This window comes from Bos taurus, chromosome 19, assembly GCF_002263795.3.
Source record: "Bos taurus isolate L1 Dominette 01449 registration number 42190680 breed Hereford chromosome 19, ARS-UCD2.0, whole genome shotgun sequence".
Taxonomy (NCBI): Eukaryota; Metazoa; Chordata; class Mammalia; order Artiodactyla; family Bovidae; genus Bos; species Bos taurus.
In genome coordinates this window covers 42,338,396-42,357,018 of record NC_037346.1, presented here as the reverse complement: position 1 = coordinate 42,357,018, position 18,623 = coordinate 42,338,396, and the positions used below count along the sequence as shown (strand labels likewise).

Genomic DNA, 18,623 nt, shown 5'->3' with positions numbered 1-18,623 from the left:
TTGGATCTCCTTGTAGTCCAAGGGTTAGACTCCAATGTAAAATGAAAAGTTGAAAAAAAAATTCAAAAATAATAATAAATGTAATTTCATCTCAGAATTAGAATTAACTTCTTACCATATCTGCTGCCCACTGTTGGATCCACTTTTTCTGCAGGAGTTGTTTTACTTAGACACACTGAGTATTATACCCCACACATTTGCATTTTCTTCAGGAAGCTTCAGTTGGGCTTCCAAATTGGCATATCATCCAGTGAGCAGGCCAAGGGCTTTCCAGGTGGCATTAGTGGTAAAGAACCTGTTTGCCAGTGCAGGTAAAAGTAAGAGACTTGGGTTCAATCACTGGGTTGGGAAGACCCCTGGAGGAGGGCACAGCAACCCACTCCAGTATTCTTGCCTGGAGGATTCCAAGGACAGAGGAGCCCAGTGGGCTGTGGACCACAGGACTGCACAGAGTCGGACACAACCAAAGCAGCTTAGCATAAGCAGGCAAAGGAACTAGCTGATGAAACATCTCTTTCTTAAAAGATTTTAGTCTTCCATCATTTTAACCCAAACATATTTAGGTTCATTTTTAAAATTTTGTTTTCTGAAAGGATTTATCGTCAAGTACAGAAATGAAGTTGATTATAATTATTGGTGAGTGCAGAGAACATAGCTACCTGAAAAGGGGGCAGGATACCATATTCTTCTGCATTTAATTTGAGTTCACTTTATAGGCATGCTTTCCCAATGTATTATTGGTCTCTTTCCAAGATTTACTGTTAATAGTAAAGACTGTTGAGTGAGCATCAGTGTCGGTGTACAAAAAAGGTGCAGAGAGTAACCTCATGAGACTGACGGCTGGTCTCTCCTTAGCACGGTGGTCCTGCAGTGCTTCTTTCCTGTTCTTGGAAGCTGGCCTCATCTGTTCAACCTTCCAGAGATAGGGAAGAATCCAAAAGGGAGTGCAAACCTTGTTTTGGCTTTAGGTATAGGTTCTGGCACAAACTAAGTTGATGTCAACAAAAGAGGACGATTTCCCCCAGCTCTGTTGGCCTTTGACTAGGAGTAAAGTTAGGAACTGGTGGCTAAGGCTTTCTGGAAGCTGATCAGGTAACTGTTTGCTTCCGGAGGCCTTGAATTGTTACCCTGAAACTGTCAAGGGCCTTCACCTAGGGCAGTTGTATCCAGGTATGTTGCCAGGGGTAAGGGAAATAGAGTTTTTAAAAAGGAATTCTTGCACTGCTGACAGTGGTTTTCTGTGTATTTCATTCCATTTACTGTTGGCACAAGTTTGCAGTGACCATTGCTTAGTCATGTCAAAGATGAATAAGAGCTAAACATGAATCTGAGTATGTATTATTTCTTACCTTGAAATAGGACTTTCTCACATACCCTCTTTTTTCTTTGCTTTTTTTTTTCCTCACAAGTCACAAGAAAACTTTTTACATTCTAGCTCTACTCCTTCTGAGATCAATAATCTTCAACCTGGTCTAAGTTCTAGTTTACTTTTTTTTATTTTGGTATTCTAAACAATTTGGTATGAAGATTTTCAAACACTCACAAAATATAGTGTATAATGAATTTCCATAGATTCATCAGTTCAGTTCAGTTGCTCAGTTCTATCCGACTCTTTGTGACCCCATGGACTGCAGCACGCCAGGCCTCCCTGTCCATCACCAACTCCCGGAGTGTACTCAAACTCATGTCCATTGAGTCGGTGATACCATCTAACCATCTCATTCTCTGTTGTCCCTTTCTTCTCCTGCCTTCAATCTTTCCCAGCATCAGGGTCTTTTGCAATGAGTCAGTTTTTCACATCAGATGGTCAAAGTATTGGAGTTTCAGCTTCAGCATAGTCCTTCCAATGAATATTCAGGATTGGTTTCCTTTAGGGTTGACTGATTGAATCTCCATGCAGTCCAAGGGACTTTCAAGAGTCTTCTCTAACACCACAGTTCAAAAGCATCAATTCTTTGGTGCTCAGCTTTCTTTATAGTCCCTCACATCCATACATGACTACTGGGAAAACCATAGCTTTGACCTGATGGATCTTCATTGGCAAAGTAATGTCTCTGGTTTTTACTATGCTGTCTAGGTTGATCATAACTTTTCTTCCAAGGAACAAGTGTCTTTTAATTTCATGGCTGCAGTCACCATCTGCAGTGATTTTGGAGCCCAAAGAAATAAAGTCTGTCACTGTTTCCACTGTTTCTCCATCTATTTGCCATGAAGTGATGGGACTGGATGCCATGATCTTAGTTTTCTGAATGTTGAGTTTTAAGCCAACTTTTTCACTCTCCTCTTTCACTTTCATCAAGAGGCTCTTTAGTTCTTAGCTTTCTGCCGTAAGTGTGGTGTCATCTGCATATCTGAGGTTATTCATATTTCTCCTGGCAATCTTGATTCCAGTTTGTGCTTCATCCAGTCCAGCATTTTTCATGATGTACTCTGCATATAAGTTAAATAAGTTCAAAACCTACCAAAATTTTGTTAATCCTTTTTTATATACTCCCCACATAAACACACTTTTGTTTCTTCTAGGGTTTATTAAAAGAATAGTATGAGCAGTTGAGTGCAAGGTATTTTAAAGGATTTAAATAAAATAGATGTTAAAATTACAAATTAATCTTATCTACTAATAGTCTTGAGCTATTGCTTGAAAACACACTGTTGCTATATATTGAAAGTAATAGAATTAATTGTATTTCCTTTTTTTTTTAATGTATAAATATCTCATGCCCTCCTTAAATCTCAAGACTACTTTACTTGTAAGAAACTGCCATAACCTGGAACTGTCATGATGGGAAGTATTTCTACCTATGTCTTTTGCACATCCCTTTATATTTAATTCCTCTGGGATAGGGAGCAGTGCCAATTGCCCATAATTATTAAACTTATATTTCAGGTTTTACATTTTGAACAAAATTTAATAAATAAAAAAAGTTACAAAAAATTGTACCAAAACTTCTTCACCTAAATGTAACAGCTGTTTATAGTTCTCTCTGACCTTCCTCTGGTATGTGTCCTCTGGCAAACATGTGTACACTTTTCATTTAGTATCCTTTACTTCTAGAAAATGTGTCTACAGCCTTATATTTTAACATAGCCTTTATATTTCACTTAAATTGTTGCACAGTATTCCATCAGATTAATATAGTTTAATAACCAGTCTCTTATTTGGGACATTTAGATTACTTCTTAATTTCTCACTGTTGTGTATCCTACTGTCTAACTATTGCCCTTAGGAGTTGACCTCATGCTGAGTGTTCTTCAAAGCAAATTTTGCTAAGTGGAAAATTTTTTATTTTATTTTTTCTCTTATTTGGCTGCACCATGTCTTAGTTGTGGCATGCGGGATTTTTAGTTGTGGTATGCAGAAGCTTTTTAGTTGTGGCATTCAAACTCTTAGTTGCAGTATGTGGGATCTGATTCCCTGACCAGGGGTTGAACCTGGGCCCGCTCCATTGAGGGTGCGGAGTCTTAGCCACTGGGCCACCAAGGTAGTCCCCAAGTGGTAATTTTCAGTGGTAAGAGGGAGTCTGTGAACTTTAATGCAGAAAATATTAGGAACGTGTAGATTTATTAATAAGCTGACTTTTAAAACTTCAGAACAGAAGGGAACGGATTATAATTCATCTCAATGGTACAGAAACTCAGTATATTGAAGTAGCTGAGGAATTTGTATGTCCTGAACTAAAGGATTTGACCTTTTCAAAAGACGGTCTAAGATGAGTTGGTCTCGGTTAACAATATAAAATGGGTACAGATATAAACCCTCATTCGAGGGACTTCCCTGGTGGTGCAGTATTTAAAACCTCTCTGCTCCCAGTGCATGGGGCCTGGGTTCGATCCCTGGTCAGGGAGCTAGATTCCACATGCCACAACGAAGACACAGTGCAGCCAAATAAATAAATATTTTTTTAAATAAATAAATTTAAAAGCCTACATTTGAAATTCTGAGGCTGACATAGGGCTACATAGCAGCCTCAGATCATTTCTGACTTTTCTATAATGCAGACGGTCATTGTTTGGGGGCTATAGTAAATGTTTTTAGTTACCTGAAAAATATTATTGATGTAGCTTCTTCCCAAGTGGGCTGTCCAAGTTGCTTAATAGATTGCAACACAGAAATAATGATAACACGCACCCATTCAAGCTGTGGGCCAGTGTGACACAAGGGAGCCCTTCTCCCCCCACCTCCTCCTCTCTCCCCAAAGTAATATGTTGTGATTTCACTGTGACGTAAAGATTTAAGACTGATTGTCTTCCCAGAATTTTATCATCTCTGTATTGCCTGGCAAATTTTTCCTTGTTTGTTTCTTTGTGAGCCAAATACTTTTATTCGTTCTGTTCTCTTCCCATCTGTTTAATAATCTGATTTTATTAGAGAATTGCCTTTCCGATGACTTATAAAGTAGTGTTTAGAAAAAAATTTTTTTAAAGAGCAGATGGCTCCAGTGTTGACCTGCTTCTAGATGGGATAGTTTTACACTAACCTTCTTACTTGATGTTAGGCCAATTTTAGTATGAACAAAGTCTTAATCCTTCATTGCCACAATTTCATAGTTTTCTGTCCCTCCAAGTTCCTACTACTAGGTAATCACTGCCACTGAATATATGTTTTGACAGTAAAGCAGGAAAAAACAACAGAGAACTTGCTGTTTATATTCCATCCAAAGTCCCTCAGTCATTAAGTGGTGCTGATATGATTAACAGTTTTGAATCCTAACTCCTTGCCAGATCACATTCTTTTTCAGATCAGAAGCAGTGTTTATACATCTTCTGTTTCATCTGCCAAGTAGCCCAAGCCTTTGCACAGATCAGAGCCCTGCAATATTAGGTTTCTGATTCTAATTTCTTACTCATTTTCTTCCTTTAAGTTATGAAATATAACAAACATGCAGAAAAATCCAAAACACAATATGACAGACTGCGACCACAAGTCCTGGGACAGTCAGCATGGTGCAGAGGTAGAGTACAGGCTGGGGCCAGGCTGCCCAGCCCCCGCCCAGACGGTACTCCTCAGCAGAGTGGGACATGGGGCAAGTATTTTACCCGCAAAAGAAACCCATACCCATTAAAGCCACTGCCCATCCCCCTAGCCCTTGGCAACCACCTGTCTGCTTTGTTTCTATGGGTTTGCTTATTTCTGACATTTTCTTTAAATGGAATGCACAATATGTGGCCCTTTATATCTGGCTTCTTTTACTTAGCATCATGTTTTCAAGGTTTATCCATATTATAGCATGTTTCAGTACTTCATGCCTTTTTACTGTTGAATAATATTCCATTTTATCTGCTTTATTTCACCATTCATATCCTTATTGTCCACTCATGTACTGATGGACATTTGGATTGTTTCTGCCTTTTGGCTATTATGTATAATGCTGCTATGAACATTTGTGTGCAAGTTTTTGTAGACATATGTTTTCATTTCTCTTAGGCATATACCTAGGAGTAAAACTGCTGGGTCATATAGTAACTCCGTATTTAACCTTTTGAAGAACCTCCAGATGGTTTTCCAAAGTTATTACACCATTTTACAATATTGTTTAATTTGCTAAACCTCAATTTCTTCATCTATAAAGTAGGAACAATAATAGGGCTACCTCCTAGGGTTTTTGTGAGGGTTGTATGAGTAGACTCATAAAAGCCCTCATTGCTGTAAAACAATGCAGCAAGTGTTCAGTAAATGACATTAAATGATAAATCTGGATGGTGGATAACAACACTAATAAAATGTTATTTTAATTCAGTTTTCATTCTTATTTCTCACGTTTATTTATCAGCGGAATCAAGATATTTGTTGCTGATAATTCACACTTTTAATTAGTAGGAGTCCTTCTTTGGAAGGAATAGGAGAAAGCTTTGCTCCGGCTGCCAAGCAAACACATCTGAATGGATATTCCTTTTCGGAGTCTAGTGTACTTATGACAGCCTTGCTCTCACTGCACTGCCCTTCACAATTCTTAATTCCTTTGTTCAGAGGTGAGGGAACAGTCCTCCCAGTGCCTTTCCACCAGCCTCCATCAGTTCTCATCCATGAAAGTCCTGGTGCCAGTGAAATTGATTAAGAGATGGGCTTTTAACAGGGGGGTAAAATTTATGGGCAGGATATTGGTTAAGGAGAAAGACAGCAAGAGCTCTTTGTGGGAGGATTGACTTTCAGAAGGTACTTATTTGAAGTGAGTTAAAATTGGAGGTGGGTAGAAGGACACCGTTTTGTCAGTTTAAGGTTGCAAAGTCAGAATAAGATTGAGCATTTGCTATGAGCCAGGCACTGTTTTAAGCTTTTGCCCATGTTAACTCATTTTTACAACAACCCCCGAGAGACATTATTTTACAAGTAAGGAAACTGAGGCCCAGAGAGGTTTAAGAGGTTATTAAATCTTTTGTAGAACTTTGTTTAGGTGAGCTTGCCATTATCTCTAGAACTTGAACTCCATTGTAGAGAGTTTGGCCCTGGAACGGAATGGAGCAGTGGTTGTGATGGGGTGGAGAAGACTTACAGAATACTTGAATTATACACGTGAATCCGGCAGACCAAATCCCTGTACACGTTTTTAAAAATATGTATTTATTTGACTAGGCCGAGTCTCGGTTGCAGCCCACAAGATCCTCAGTCTCCACTGTGGCGTGCAGGAGCCTCAGTTGTGGCGTGTGGAATCTAGTTCCCTGACCAGGGGTGGAACCCGGGCCCCCTGCATTGGGAGCACGGGCTCCCAGCCACTGGACCACCAGGGAATTCCCCCCTGTGCTCATTTGAAACTCCCACTCTCATCCCAAGCTAGAATTCATTCTTGCAAGTGGCAGGTATGCTTGGGGAACTTTCTGTGGTCCTGCCATCTGCTTCTCTTCCCCTACAGTTGGCTATAGCATGACTTTAGCCACAATATTTTAGAAGTCTTCAGAGAGAGTGTTTTTTTTTCCTCAAAGCTTTGTTTTACTTCTCAAAGGGAAAGCATCTCATAAAAAGATATTTCTTACTGGGACAAAATTATCCTTAAATCCCACCCACTCATATCGTTTAATTTATGTAAACAGACAGTCTTTGCTTCAGTTTTCATTAAGTCTATAACATTATGAGCTATTAGACTTTGAAACCCTTTTTTTCAAGTGCCTGTGGGTCTGCTGTCTTTGGGACTCCTAAGATATATCCAGATATATGGGGTCCACGTAGATACTTTATGCTTTCAGAAAGCACAGGATTCTATATCCAAGGTGGTTTGGGGTTGTTTGGAATGCTTATGAGCAATAAGAATGCAACTCGCAGAGTTCAAATAGTTCTCATCTTTGGCTAAAAATAAGATTGTATATCCATTTCCCAGTCTTCAGAGCTGATGATTTACCAGAGATACAAACCACTTCCCTTGTCAGAACATCATGCATTGAAGGAGCTGCCCGTAAATAAGCAGAAGAGAGCGTGTATCGAGGACAGACATGCAGTTTCTGTGTGTGGGGTGGCGTCACTATGTGTGATACACACACACTATACTGAGCGTGTGGGGTGGCGTCACTGTGTGTGATACACACACACACTATACTGAGCGTGTGGGGTAGCGTTCTGTGGCTGCATGAGCACTAGTCAGAAAGGACAGGGAGTCAGCTGACGCCGGGTGTAGGCTTAGCCTAATAATGTGTGTAGGACATGTATGAAGTTTTGATGTGCATGAAGAAAAGCACCACTTAGAGTCTAGGTTTTATTAATACAGTTGGTAGGGGGAAGTCATTTTTTTTTCTAAACTGCATATTTTAAATTGTTACATGATAATCTCAGTAGGTCATCTCATATTCCATGTGTAAATAACTTAGTTTAAAAATAAAATAAAGATGATTTGTACTGCTTAGTGTTTTTATTTTACATTTTTGGCCAGTGGTAGGCAAAATGTACTTTCCAGCTCTATCAAAGCATTTTTTTGGTAGTGAAATTAACGTATATTGTATTTATCAAAATAAAGAGGTTACCACCTTATGCTTATCAGCTGTTATCCTTCAGATGGCATTTTAGAAAGGAACTGTTGTGGCATGTTCATATTTAGAACCGTAAAAAATATTCTGAAAACTTCTAAGAGCTCAGCATTGTACTCTTGTATAAAAACCAAGAACTAGTACAAAGCTTAACAAAATGGTGTGACATTTATATAATATTCCTGCCTATGTGGCATATCAGCATAGTATTTCTTTCTTAAAACAGTAATAGACTCCTGGAATTATGCTCAGGCAGCAGAACTTGTGACATATTTACCAAATATTTGGTATGTATTTATTTACTGAACAAATGCTTACTACTTTTTACTTACATGGCATGTCACCATAGTGGGTACTCACTCACTGTTCTTATTCAGTGGGGAAAACAGACAAAAATTAATAAAATCTAAAAGAGAAAATTACAAACTGTGCCATATGTGGTTAAGGGACAGATAACCCACTCCAGTGTTCTTGCCTGGAGAATCCCAGGGACGGGGGAGCCTGGTGGGCTGCCGTCTATGGGGTCGCACAGAGTCAGACATGACTGAAGTGACTTAGCACCAGCAGCAGCAGACCATTATTAATATAGACTCACGCAAAGTATAAAATATGTTTCATTTTCTTGACTTGGTATTTCATACTGATATCTCGTTCCATAATGACTTTGGAAAGAGCTGATAGATTTAACCAAATTCTGTATATACATTTATTTATGTAACAACAAAAAATTTTCTCAATGCTTATTTGCCAGGCACAATTCTAGGCCCAAGAGAAAGAGCATAAGAGAAAACAAAGTCACTGTGTTCATGGTGCTTTCTCCCTAGTGGGAAGTCATTAAACAAATATGTAATAAATGTCAGTTCAGTTCAGTTCAGTCACTCAGTCATGTCTGACTCTTTGCGACCCCATGAATCGCAGCATGCCAGGCCTCCCTGTCCATCACCAACTCCCAGAGTTCACTCAAACTCATGTCCAAGTCTGTGATGCCATCCAGCCATCTCATCCTCTGTCGTCCCCTTCTCCTCCTGCCCCCAACCCCTCCCAGCATCAGAGTCTTTTCCAATGAGTCAACTCTTCGCATGAGGTGGCCAAAGTACTGGAGTTTTCAGCTTCAGCATCATTCCTTCCAAAGAACACCCAGGACTGATCTCCTTTAGAATGGACTGGTTGGATCTCCTTGCAGTCCAAGGGACTCTCAAAGAGTCTTCTCCAACACCACAGTTCAAAAGCATCAGGAAGTGATAAATGATACCAAGAAAAAGAAAGTGAACTGAGAGGATAGAGAGTTAGCAGACTGCTATTTTATTTGGGTAGACTGAGGAGTATTTTTGAAGATAAACATTTTCCCACAGTTTTCCTTATTTTGTCTCTAGGGTCAATTCAGTTAATGAACGCAGGATGCAAGATCATTTTTGTATCTGTTGGCATTATCCACATATTCATTAAGAGAGCTATGATGAGGTCCTGCTTCTTTCCAGTTCCTTACCACTAAGAGAGATTAATAGTACTGAATTATTTTCTTTATTCCTGTATCATTCTTGCCTAAGCACCTTCAACCATGACATCCATCCCTTTACCTTTTGTCCAAAAAATATGCCTTGGTATCTGTTCTAATTTTCCAAAATCTTGGGGTATGATGAATCATTTGATTAGAAATTATATTGTACAATGAAATGTCTTCCAGATGTTTGATTTTGCTACGGGATTCCTTCTGGAGAGAACTGTTTTATCCAAGTCTTTCTCTTTGTAATGAGAATTTGAAAAATTTCATCAAATTTCATGGCTGGAATTTGATGTCTTGGGTGATCTCACAGGGATCCCAGCCTTAATGCTCAGAAGCCCTAATTAAAGTTGTACACTGCGCAAATGTTCTATAGCATAGCACAAATCTAAAATAGGTAACTGGCAGCCACCCCACACCTCATTGTTGGCTAACTAACTTGTCCCATAAATAGCTCTGTGTTATGCGATCGGACAACTACAACTAACAGAGAAGGGATTTTTGTTTCATGACACACTTGTGTGGTCTCTGCTATTCAACAAAACCAAAGTTCTAATTCACCAGACCCTGACTGTAGCACAAGTTAATAGGAGAATTGTACAAATCAGTCGTCAGGTAGTTCTGGAAGGGATTCAAGATATCCCTGCCTTGTTTCAAACTCCCCACTGTGGATCATAGTGTTAGAGCAAGATTCAGTTTTAGTCCCCTTTGTGTCCATGAAAGTACAACTTTTTTTTTGGCCACTCGGCATGTGGGATTTTAGTTCCCGGCTCAGTGATCCAACTCAGGTGCTTCCTGCAGTGGAAGTGCAGTCTTAGCCACTGGAGTGCCAGGGAGGCCCCTGCGCACGGGAAAGTAACGCTGCTGCCACACGCTGGTTTCATCCCGAAGATCTTCTGCCAAATGAATTAAAAATTCTTAGGTGAGTCTGAAAAGGTATCGTGGTAGTTTTATAAAACTATTTTTCTGAAATCAAGTGAGTGTTTTAAAAATCTACCCACTGTTGGAATATAATGGGTTTTGTTTCTAACTCTTAGCTGGAATATATTGTTTTCAATCTCCGAAAGATTTTTAAGTGCTTTAATTTTAACAGAACATTGCTTCATAAATTCCTTAGCGGTAACTCAGAAGGTGAACCTTGGGGTTATTTTCCAAAGCAGTCTGTTCCTTTGATGTACAAATAATTACTGTTTAGGTAAATAGTGATAATACGTAGGGTTCAATCCATGCATTAGATATTACCACTTTTCTTTGGGTCTTTTTCAAAATGGCAATGTGTTTATTGCACCTTTTAAAAGTAAAAATACAAAATTTAAATAAGTGATTGTTTAACAAAACCCCTGTGCTACTTATTTATCATTAGTGTTTAAATGCTGCTTACCGTTACTTCAAGTTTGCAACACATGTAAAAGAAAGAATATGTCTGTGATATCAAAACTATAGGCGGTTCTTTCCTTAATGCTGAATTTGTATTTTTCCTTAGGACTTCTGTACATTTTGTAGTCAGAGCTTCATAGACCCAGTTGTACACCTTTCCATGGCCACACTGAATGTCTACATTTTGAAAGCATTTTGAAGCTAAAATTTGGTTTAAGAATACCAATCTTCAGTCTATCAAAAAGGGCTTACATGCATTTATTGCCAGCCTTTATAATTGAGTATTTACTCGAGTGGATTTAAAAGGGGAAAAAACCCAGCGCAAACCACTGTTTGTTTAACAGATTGTAAACCATGGCTGTGTGGATACAAGCCCAGCAGCTCCAAGGCGATGCCCTTCATCAGATGCAAGCGCTGTACGGCCAGCATTTCCCCATTGAGGTGCGCCATTACTTATCCCAGTGGATTGAAGGCCAAGCTTGGTAAGTGAACAGAGGTTTTCCTGTCATATTTTGTGAGGCACAAGCATATCGAAGTTTTATCAGAAAGATAACATAACGAAGACTCTAAAAGTTGTACATTTGTAAAGAAAATCATGTGACCCATGAAAAGGTATTCTATCTTAAATTTTAAGAAGATGGAATAACTACTGGGATTTTTTTTTAAAATGGGGTTTGTTTCCTTTAATAATAAATTCTGGATAAAAGCATTATAATATTGCTGTTCATAAAAAACAATTAGCACATAGGTACCGTCTATGGTACTGTGTACTATGGTACTACTGGGTACTATGGTACTAACACATCAGTACCATCTTTCTAGATTCCATATATCCACGTTAACATATGGTATCTGTCTTTCTCTTTCTGGCTTACTTCACTGTGTATAATAGGCTCTGGGTTCATCCACCTTATTAGAACTGACTCAAATGTGTTCCTTTTTATAGCCGAGTAATAGTCTATTGTGTACCTATAACCACAGCTTCTCTAGAGACACAAAGGATAGACTTTTGGACACAGGGGAAGGAGAGGGTGGGATGATTTCAGAGAATAGCATTGAAACATATACATTACCATATGTAAAACAGATAACCAGTGGGAATTTGTTGTATGACTCAGGGAACCCAAAGCTGGTGACATCCTAGAGGGGGAGAGATGGGGAGGGAGGTAGGAGGGAGGTTTAAGAGGGAGGGGACATGTGTATACTTATGGCTGATTCATATTTATCTATGACAGAAACCATCACAATATTGTAAAGTAATTATCCTCAAATTAAAAATAAATTTTTTTGAAAAGTCAACAAAACTGAGTACCTAGCAGTGTTGTAGTTAGTGGAGTTCATATGAAAACATTGAAGCCCTTGTCCACAGAGTTTAGTATTTAACAGGTCAGATAAGGTATGCATATGCATAAGATTTAATAAGGTATATTATTAACAAGTTTAACAATGATGACTTTGGTGTTTTCAAATTTATATGTAATTTTTATATATAGAGAGAGAGACTAAAAGACGATACACCAAAATGTTAACAGTAATTACTCTTAGTGGCAGATTTAACAACCATGTTTATTTTTCTGATTTCTCAAATTACTGTTTATATATCCGGGGGAAAATTGTTTTTAAATTATTTCAAAATTAGTACATTGCAGTAGACTGTCGACAAAGCCTTATAATCAACAACATTATTGCACGCCAGGCCGCAGGCTGCTGCTCTGAGCAGGGCCTGGGCACGTGCCAGTTACCAGTCTCGAGCTGATCTGTCATGTTCATCAGATACTTCAGGCCTCCATCATCCTGGTCAGGAGAACAGGAGAAACCAGCCTTTAGCTGCTATTTGAGGCGAGCTGTATACCCATCAGTAATGTTGCCTCAGAGTCATTGCGATCTTGTGTTAGTAGCAGACTTCTGTTCCAAAGCTGGAGCACACCAAAGGAAGGCAATTTTCTAGGCAATTAAAAAAATCTCAGCCTCATGCAATTAAGTGAGGAAAAAAGGTACTAAATGTGAGCATGTCAACTGCACCTCATCTGGTGCTTTTCCATTTCATTTTCATTTTCTGTTAAAGATTTGGAGAGTTCAGGAAAACATTAGTAGGAAGTTTCTGTTGATCTAAAATTTCATTTAGTAGATTTCCCATGTAGTCTTCTTACCAAACGAACGTTAAAAGACTTATGTTGATGTCAAGGAAAACCGGAATTTTATTCGGTTATGGGTTTAAGAATATAAAGATTTTAAGTAAAACATCTTCAGTTCTTCATGTTTAAGCTAAGAAAGTTTATGTGTGTGTGTGTGTGTGTGTGTCTGTATATATATGTATATCTATACATATACGGAAGAGAATTAAGTTTTAAAGTACGAGAACTGGTAGTACTTGATTTCCGTGAGTTTTGCTTAGAGATTGGCTCTTCTCAAGAGTAGATTCACTACTCAGTGATCTGTGGTGACCTCAATGGTAAAGAAATCCAAAAAAGAGGGGATATATGTATACATACAGCTGATTCACTTTGCTGTACGATAGAAACAAACACACCATTCTAAAGCAACTATACTCCAAAATATTCTTTTGAAGAGTGGATTCCTCAGACGAGGAGCATTATTGCCATTCAGAACAGAGGTGCAGGGCTGCTTCCATTCCTTCAAGGCTTTTATTTAGACATATTTGGTACATAGCAACACATATTTAAAATTTGGCTTTCTCTACTGCTTTCTCAAGAGGGCAGATTTGAGCATATTGTTTGATGAAGTAATGCTACCAGTGCTTTGGTGTAGCTGTCTGTGTCCCTGTTAGAAATTAGTTTCTGCCTAACTTCAGGGCTGTGTAGAGATGACAGAGCTGCCTAGCTATCACCAGATCTCTTGTTTGGCTGCAGACCCACCAGCAGTAATGAATGTTATTTCAATCTGACAGCTGTTAGGTTTCTTCAGCAAGCAGAGTTAAGTAATTTAGTACTGCCCAATAGCAATTGTTGCTTAAGTTGTTTAAAAAAAGAAAGAGAATCAGAGATGGGGAGAGGGGGAAGAGTGGGGGAAGGAAGAGAGAGGAGGAGGAAGGGAGGGAGGGAGACCACCCAAGCCCTGCTACCAGTTAAGTGGCTCTGAAATACTACGAAGCCTGTAAAGTGATTTTTCTGGTTCATTGCAGGAGTCAGCACTGCCTACATGTCCGAAATCTGCAGCTAGTGATACAAATGCCTGCCTTGTGTGAATACTTGCAGGCTTCATCTGTCTTAATATCATATTTCCAGGGCTTCTTAGAAGTAACTCCGTTAACTCACCTGTCTTTACTTAAGAAATACCCCATGTGAAATTAGCAACACATACAAGTTGAGGCTGGCAAAAACACACAGAACATTCTTGACCCTGTGCCCCCTTCCACCCTTAAAGGGATAACTATAAATAGGAAATTATCAGAGTCCTTATTTCCTTCAGAGCACACAAAGCACTTTCCTTTTCCCTTCATTCCTAGAAGCGAATAGCATAAGCACCAGAGCGAGTCAGTAGGAGAACGGGCAGTCCACTGCAAAGAAAAAAGAGAAAATATACTATACCTTCCACTAAGGTAACTAGTGGATTGGAAATAGACTTATGTAGATATCTAGTCAGTTTGAATTGGACTGTTGCCTAAAATTTGCAGTGAGCATTATAAATAAATCACTTGAGCCCCAGAAAAGGTGTGGTGCATTGAGGCTGCATTTATACAGGCTGTGTGCATGTATGTATACATATGTATGTAATTTCTTTCCCCTAGGGACTCAATAGATCTTGATAATCCACAGGAGAACATTAAGGCCACCCAGCTCCTGGAGGGCCTGGTGCAGGAGTTGCAGAAGAAGGCAGAGCACCAAGTGGGGGAAGACGGGTTCCTACTGAAGATCAAGCTGGGGCACTACGCCACACAGCTCCAGGTGGGCGTGAGTTCGTGGCCACGCTCCATGTGAGCCCCAGGCCACACTCTTCCCTGCAGGGGCTCTTCCTTCATCCAGAGGTTTCTCTCTCTCCTTTCACCCAAGGTTGCCAAGCCACATGTGACATGTGTAAAGTTCTTATTGTTTGGTTTTGTGATTGTAGCTGCCATTTTTAAACGTTTTATTTGAAAACCATTTCAAATTTATAGACAGTTACAAGATTGATACTGAGAACATATGCTCAGACTCACCATTATTAACATTTGCTATACGACATTCTCCCTCTGCGCACATGCATGTACAGACACACACGCAGGCGCGCACACACTTGCACAAATGCGCGCACATGCACAGATGTGCACACAGACGTGCACAGTTTTTCATCACTCGAAAGTTGTGTGCCTCATGCCCCTTTGTCCCTCAAGTGCTCCAGTGTCCACTTTCTAAGCATATGAACCTTCTGTTACGTAGTTACAGTACAGTTACCAGCTGACTTACTAACATCTTTTGGGACATTTTTCTCCCCCTCCAGTCCAAGATCGTGTTCAAGATCGCTTATTGCCTATAGTTGTCATGTCTCTTTAAGGAACCATTTGTCAGTCTCCCTTTGTCTTTCATTGCATTGACATTTTAAAAGTAATTCAGCTCCTCTGTTTTTTAAAGGTAAAATGTGCCTTATTTGGGGTTTGTATGACTTTTCCTCACGATTAGATCCAGGGTACACACCCCTGATCAGAATTGGAAATAAGTGATGTTGTGTCCTCCTCAGACTATCACATCCAGAGGTGTACTGCGTCCACCTTGTCCTCCTCGGTGGCAGTAATTTTGGTCGCTCAATCAAGGTGGTGTCCGGTTTCTCCTCTGATATGGCCTTTTAAAAATGTATTCTATTCCCAAGCATGGTTCCCTTACTTTAAGCAATTTAAGATGTAAGAAGTAAAATAATTTTACCTTCCTCTTGTAATTGAGTTTCCCACAACATGCTTTTCTTGTCCCCATTCACACTGGAAGAGCAGCAGTTCTCATGGTTGTGTTACGAAACGTCTCCTCCATCCTGAGCTCTGGCCCTCTGCTCTGAGGTGAGGTTCTGCCCCATAGCATGAAGCAGAACAAAGTGATGTTTGCTCTTGGATTCTTTCAGAACACATATGACCGCTGCCCCATGGAGCTGGTGCGCTGCATCCGCCATATTCTGTACAATGAACAGAGGCTGGTCCGAGAAGCCAACAATGTGAGTGCCCTGTGGGCTTGGGAAGTCCTTTCTGGCTCAGCTCTTTCTGGGCCCAGCTTTGTCAGGATCTCTCAGGGTGCATCTGTTGGTGTCTCTATAAACAGAGCCTTGTCCTAAGAGCACAAAGGAAATAGAAAACTGATCTCTGATCTTGACTGGCTTGTAACCTTGATGAGATCGCAACCACAAAACAATGTGAACAAGTGCAAAATAATTTAACCCCAATTGAATAGTGTTTGAGGAGAGGCACGCTTATATTCAAGGATCCCGGTGGTTCTGTTGGTAAAGAATCTTCCCACAGTGCGAGAAACCTAGGTTGGATCCCTGGGTCAGGAAGATCCCCTGGAGAAGGGAATGGCTACCTACTCCAGAGTTCTTGTCTGGAGAATTCCATGGACCAAGGAGCCTGGCAGGCTACAGTCCATGTGGTCACAAAGAGCTGGACACAGCTGAGCGACTCACACACACACATGCTTATATTCAGATGAGATTGCTTAAGAACAGCCCCTTCTCGGCCCGCCTCAACCTGGTGTTGAAGGAATAGATCCACCCAGGCCAGGTCGATGACTCAATCCACACAGCGCTTGTTGATGCCTTGCCCGTGACTTCACTTGGGGTCTCCAGAACGCCGCCCCTGAGCAGTTCACACTCTTGGCGCAGTCACGAGGTCTTGAGGGAGGACACAGATGACATGTGTTCACACAGCCGTGTCCCCCGCTGTGCCCCCGGCACCTGGCACAGTTGGCGTCCAGTGAATGACTCTGAAATGAGGGGTCATCATTATTAGTAGGAAAACTCCTGAGACACATTGAGTTCTGGTCTCCAAAGAGAACTCAGATGTCTCCTGCATGTAGGTCAGAGCCTTTCTGCAACACTTTATGAAGATGCTATAGTCCACCAGGTCTCCGGTTGCTCTTCTTCTTCTCACTCTGCCCAACTCTCACAAATAACATTTTCAGTTCTCTGACTCAAAATTTAGCTTTTGGCGTCTCGGCCCAGTTATAGTGCGAGCATCGCCCTTTGGGACTAAGGCCTGAGGCTTCCTCCCATCCTCTCTGCCCGGCTCACTGCCACCCGCACTGTCTCTCTGCTCTGTCTCCAGGGTACTTCTCCGGCTGGAAGTCTCGCCGATGCCATGTCCCAGAAACACCTTCAAATCAACCAGACATTTGAGGAGCTGCGACTGGTCACACAAGACACAGAGAATGAGCTGAAGAAGCTGCAGCAGACTCAAGAGTACTTTATCATCCAGTATCAGGAGAGCCTGAGGATCCAGGGTGAGCCTGGTGTGGGAGGGTGGTGCGTGTCCGGAGGACCAGAGTGAGGACTGGCAAGAAGCTGGTTGGTTTAGAACAGGACCAGTTCTCCATTTAGAGGTGTTTTCCTCTCTCTGGGGTAGCAGAGAATCCTTTGCGTTGAAGGCAGCGCTGGAGGTTGAGGCCTTGGAAGGGACAAATAGAGGCACTGGTCCTGGGAGAGAAGGTGGGGTCTCACTCTGGCCCCCCACACCCAAGGAGCTGCTGGTCTGTGAGGAAAGGCATTTCCTCTTGTGGGAAGGGGCATACAGACTAAGGAAACAGTATCAGATGGCGCTTTGTACGTGGCAGGCATTTTCAAAGTGGTGCTTTATTGAAATGGTAAACTTTCTGAACAGGGAGAGTATTAGGGACAGAGAGCTGTGTTCTACAACCTTTTAGTATCGTTTTGTTCGGTTATTCAGACAGGCCGTCCTGGGGCAGAGCAACTAGTGCATCTCAGTTAGCCCTGTAGACAGAGGAGCCCCTACCTGGGGTAAATCCTGCTGGTGCCTTGGTCAGAATCAGTCTGGAAGGTGTGGAGCCCCACCAGCACCCCCTATTGACCCTTCAGAGTTTGGCAGTGTGACTTTAATACAGGGGTGCTTGGGAGATGCCAAGGGTTTGGTTCCAGACCACTACAATAAAGTATTGCAGTAAAGCAATTCACATGAATTTTTTGGTTTCCCAGCGCATATATGTTATGTTTATACTACACTGTAGTCCAGTAAGTGTGCAATAGTATTGTCTAAAAAAAATTGTACGTGCCTCAATTTTAAAAATGCTAATGAGCCCAACCTTCAGTGAATTGTAGTAGTAACATCAAAGATCACTGGTCACAGATCACCGTAGCAAATATATTAATAATGAAAAACTCTGAAATAGTGCAAGGATTACCAAAATGTGACACAGAGACAAGAAATGAGCCAATGCTGTTGGAATAAACAGCATCAGTAGACTTGCTTGCCACAAGGTTGCTGCAAGCATTCAATTTATATTAAAAAAAAGAACACAGTATCTGTGAAGTACAATATATTGCACCAGGATAAAATGAAGTGGCCCTGTAGTTTCCTCTCCCTGGTTACGTGCCCTGCTCAAAACCTCAGAGACGCTTTGGCTCAGCCAGCCAGCCATGAAACCACATGTCCTTCTCTACTACCATGCCTGTGGGCTCCATTTTAGAACTGTATTAATACCACTTATTCTTTCTGTTTTCTGCGGAAGAATATAAATTTGTTGAGAAGGGACAGTCTTTTATCTCTGTACCCTAAGATTTGTTGTCTTTGTTGTTTGTTGTTGTAGTACAGTCACTAAGTTTTGTCCAACCCTTTGGGACTTCATGGACTGCAGCACGCCAGGCTTCG

At 40.8% G+C, this 18,623-nt stretch overlaps 1 protein-coding gene across 6 annotated transcripts in view; it reads left to right on the top strand.

The window, feature by feature from the left end:
* Positions 1-18,623, top strand: part of STAT5B (signal transducer and activator of transcription 5B) — a 65,749-nt gene that overhangs the window by 27,897 nt on the left and 19,229 nt on the right. For 4 of the 6 annotated variants that reach the window (XM_005220673.5, NM_174617.4, XM_059877733.1 and 1 more), the window contains 4 exon segments: positions 11,173-11,310; positions 14,577-14,733; positions 15,875-15,964; positions 17,067-17,241. In XM_005220673.5, coding sequence (XP_005220730.1) covers positions 11,183-11,310; positions 14,577-14,733; positions 15,875-15,964; positions 17,067-17,241 — 550 coding nt within the window. In that variant the 5' untranslated portion in view covers positions 11,173-11,182. 6 annotated transcript variants of the gene reach the window in all.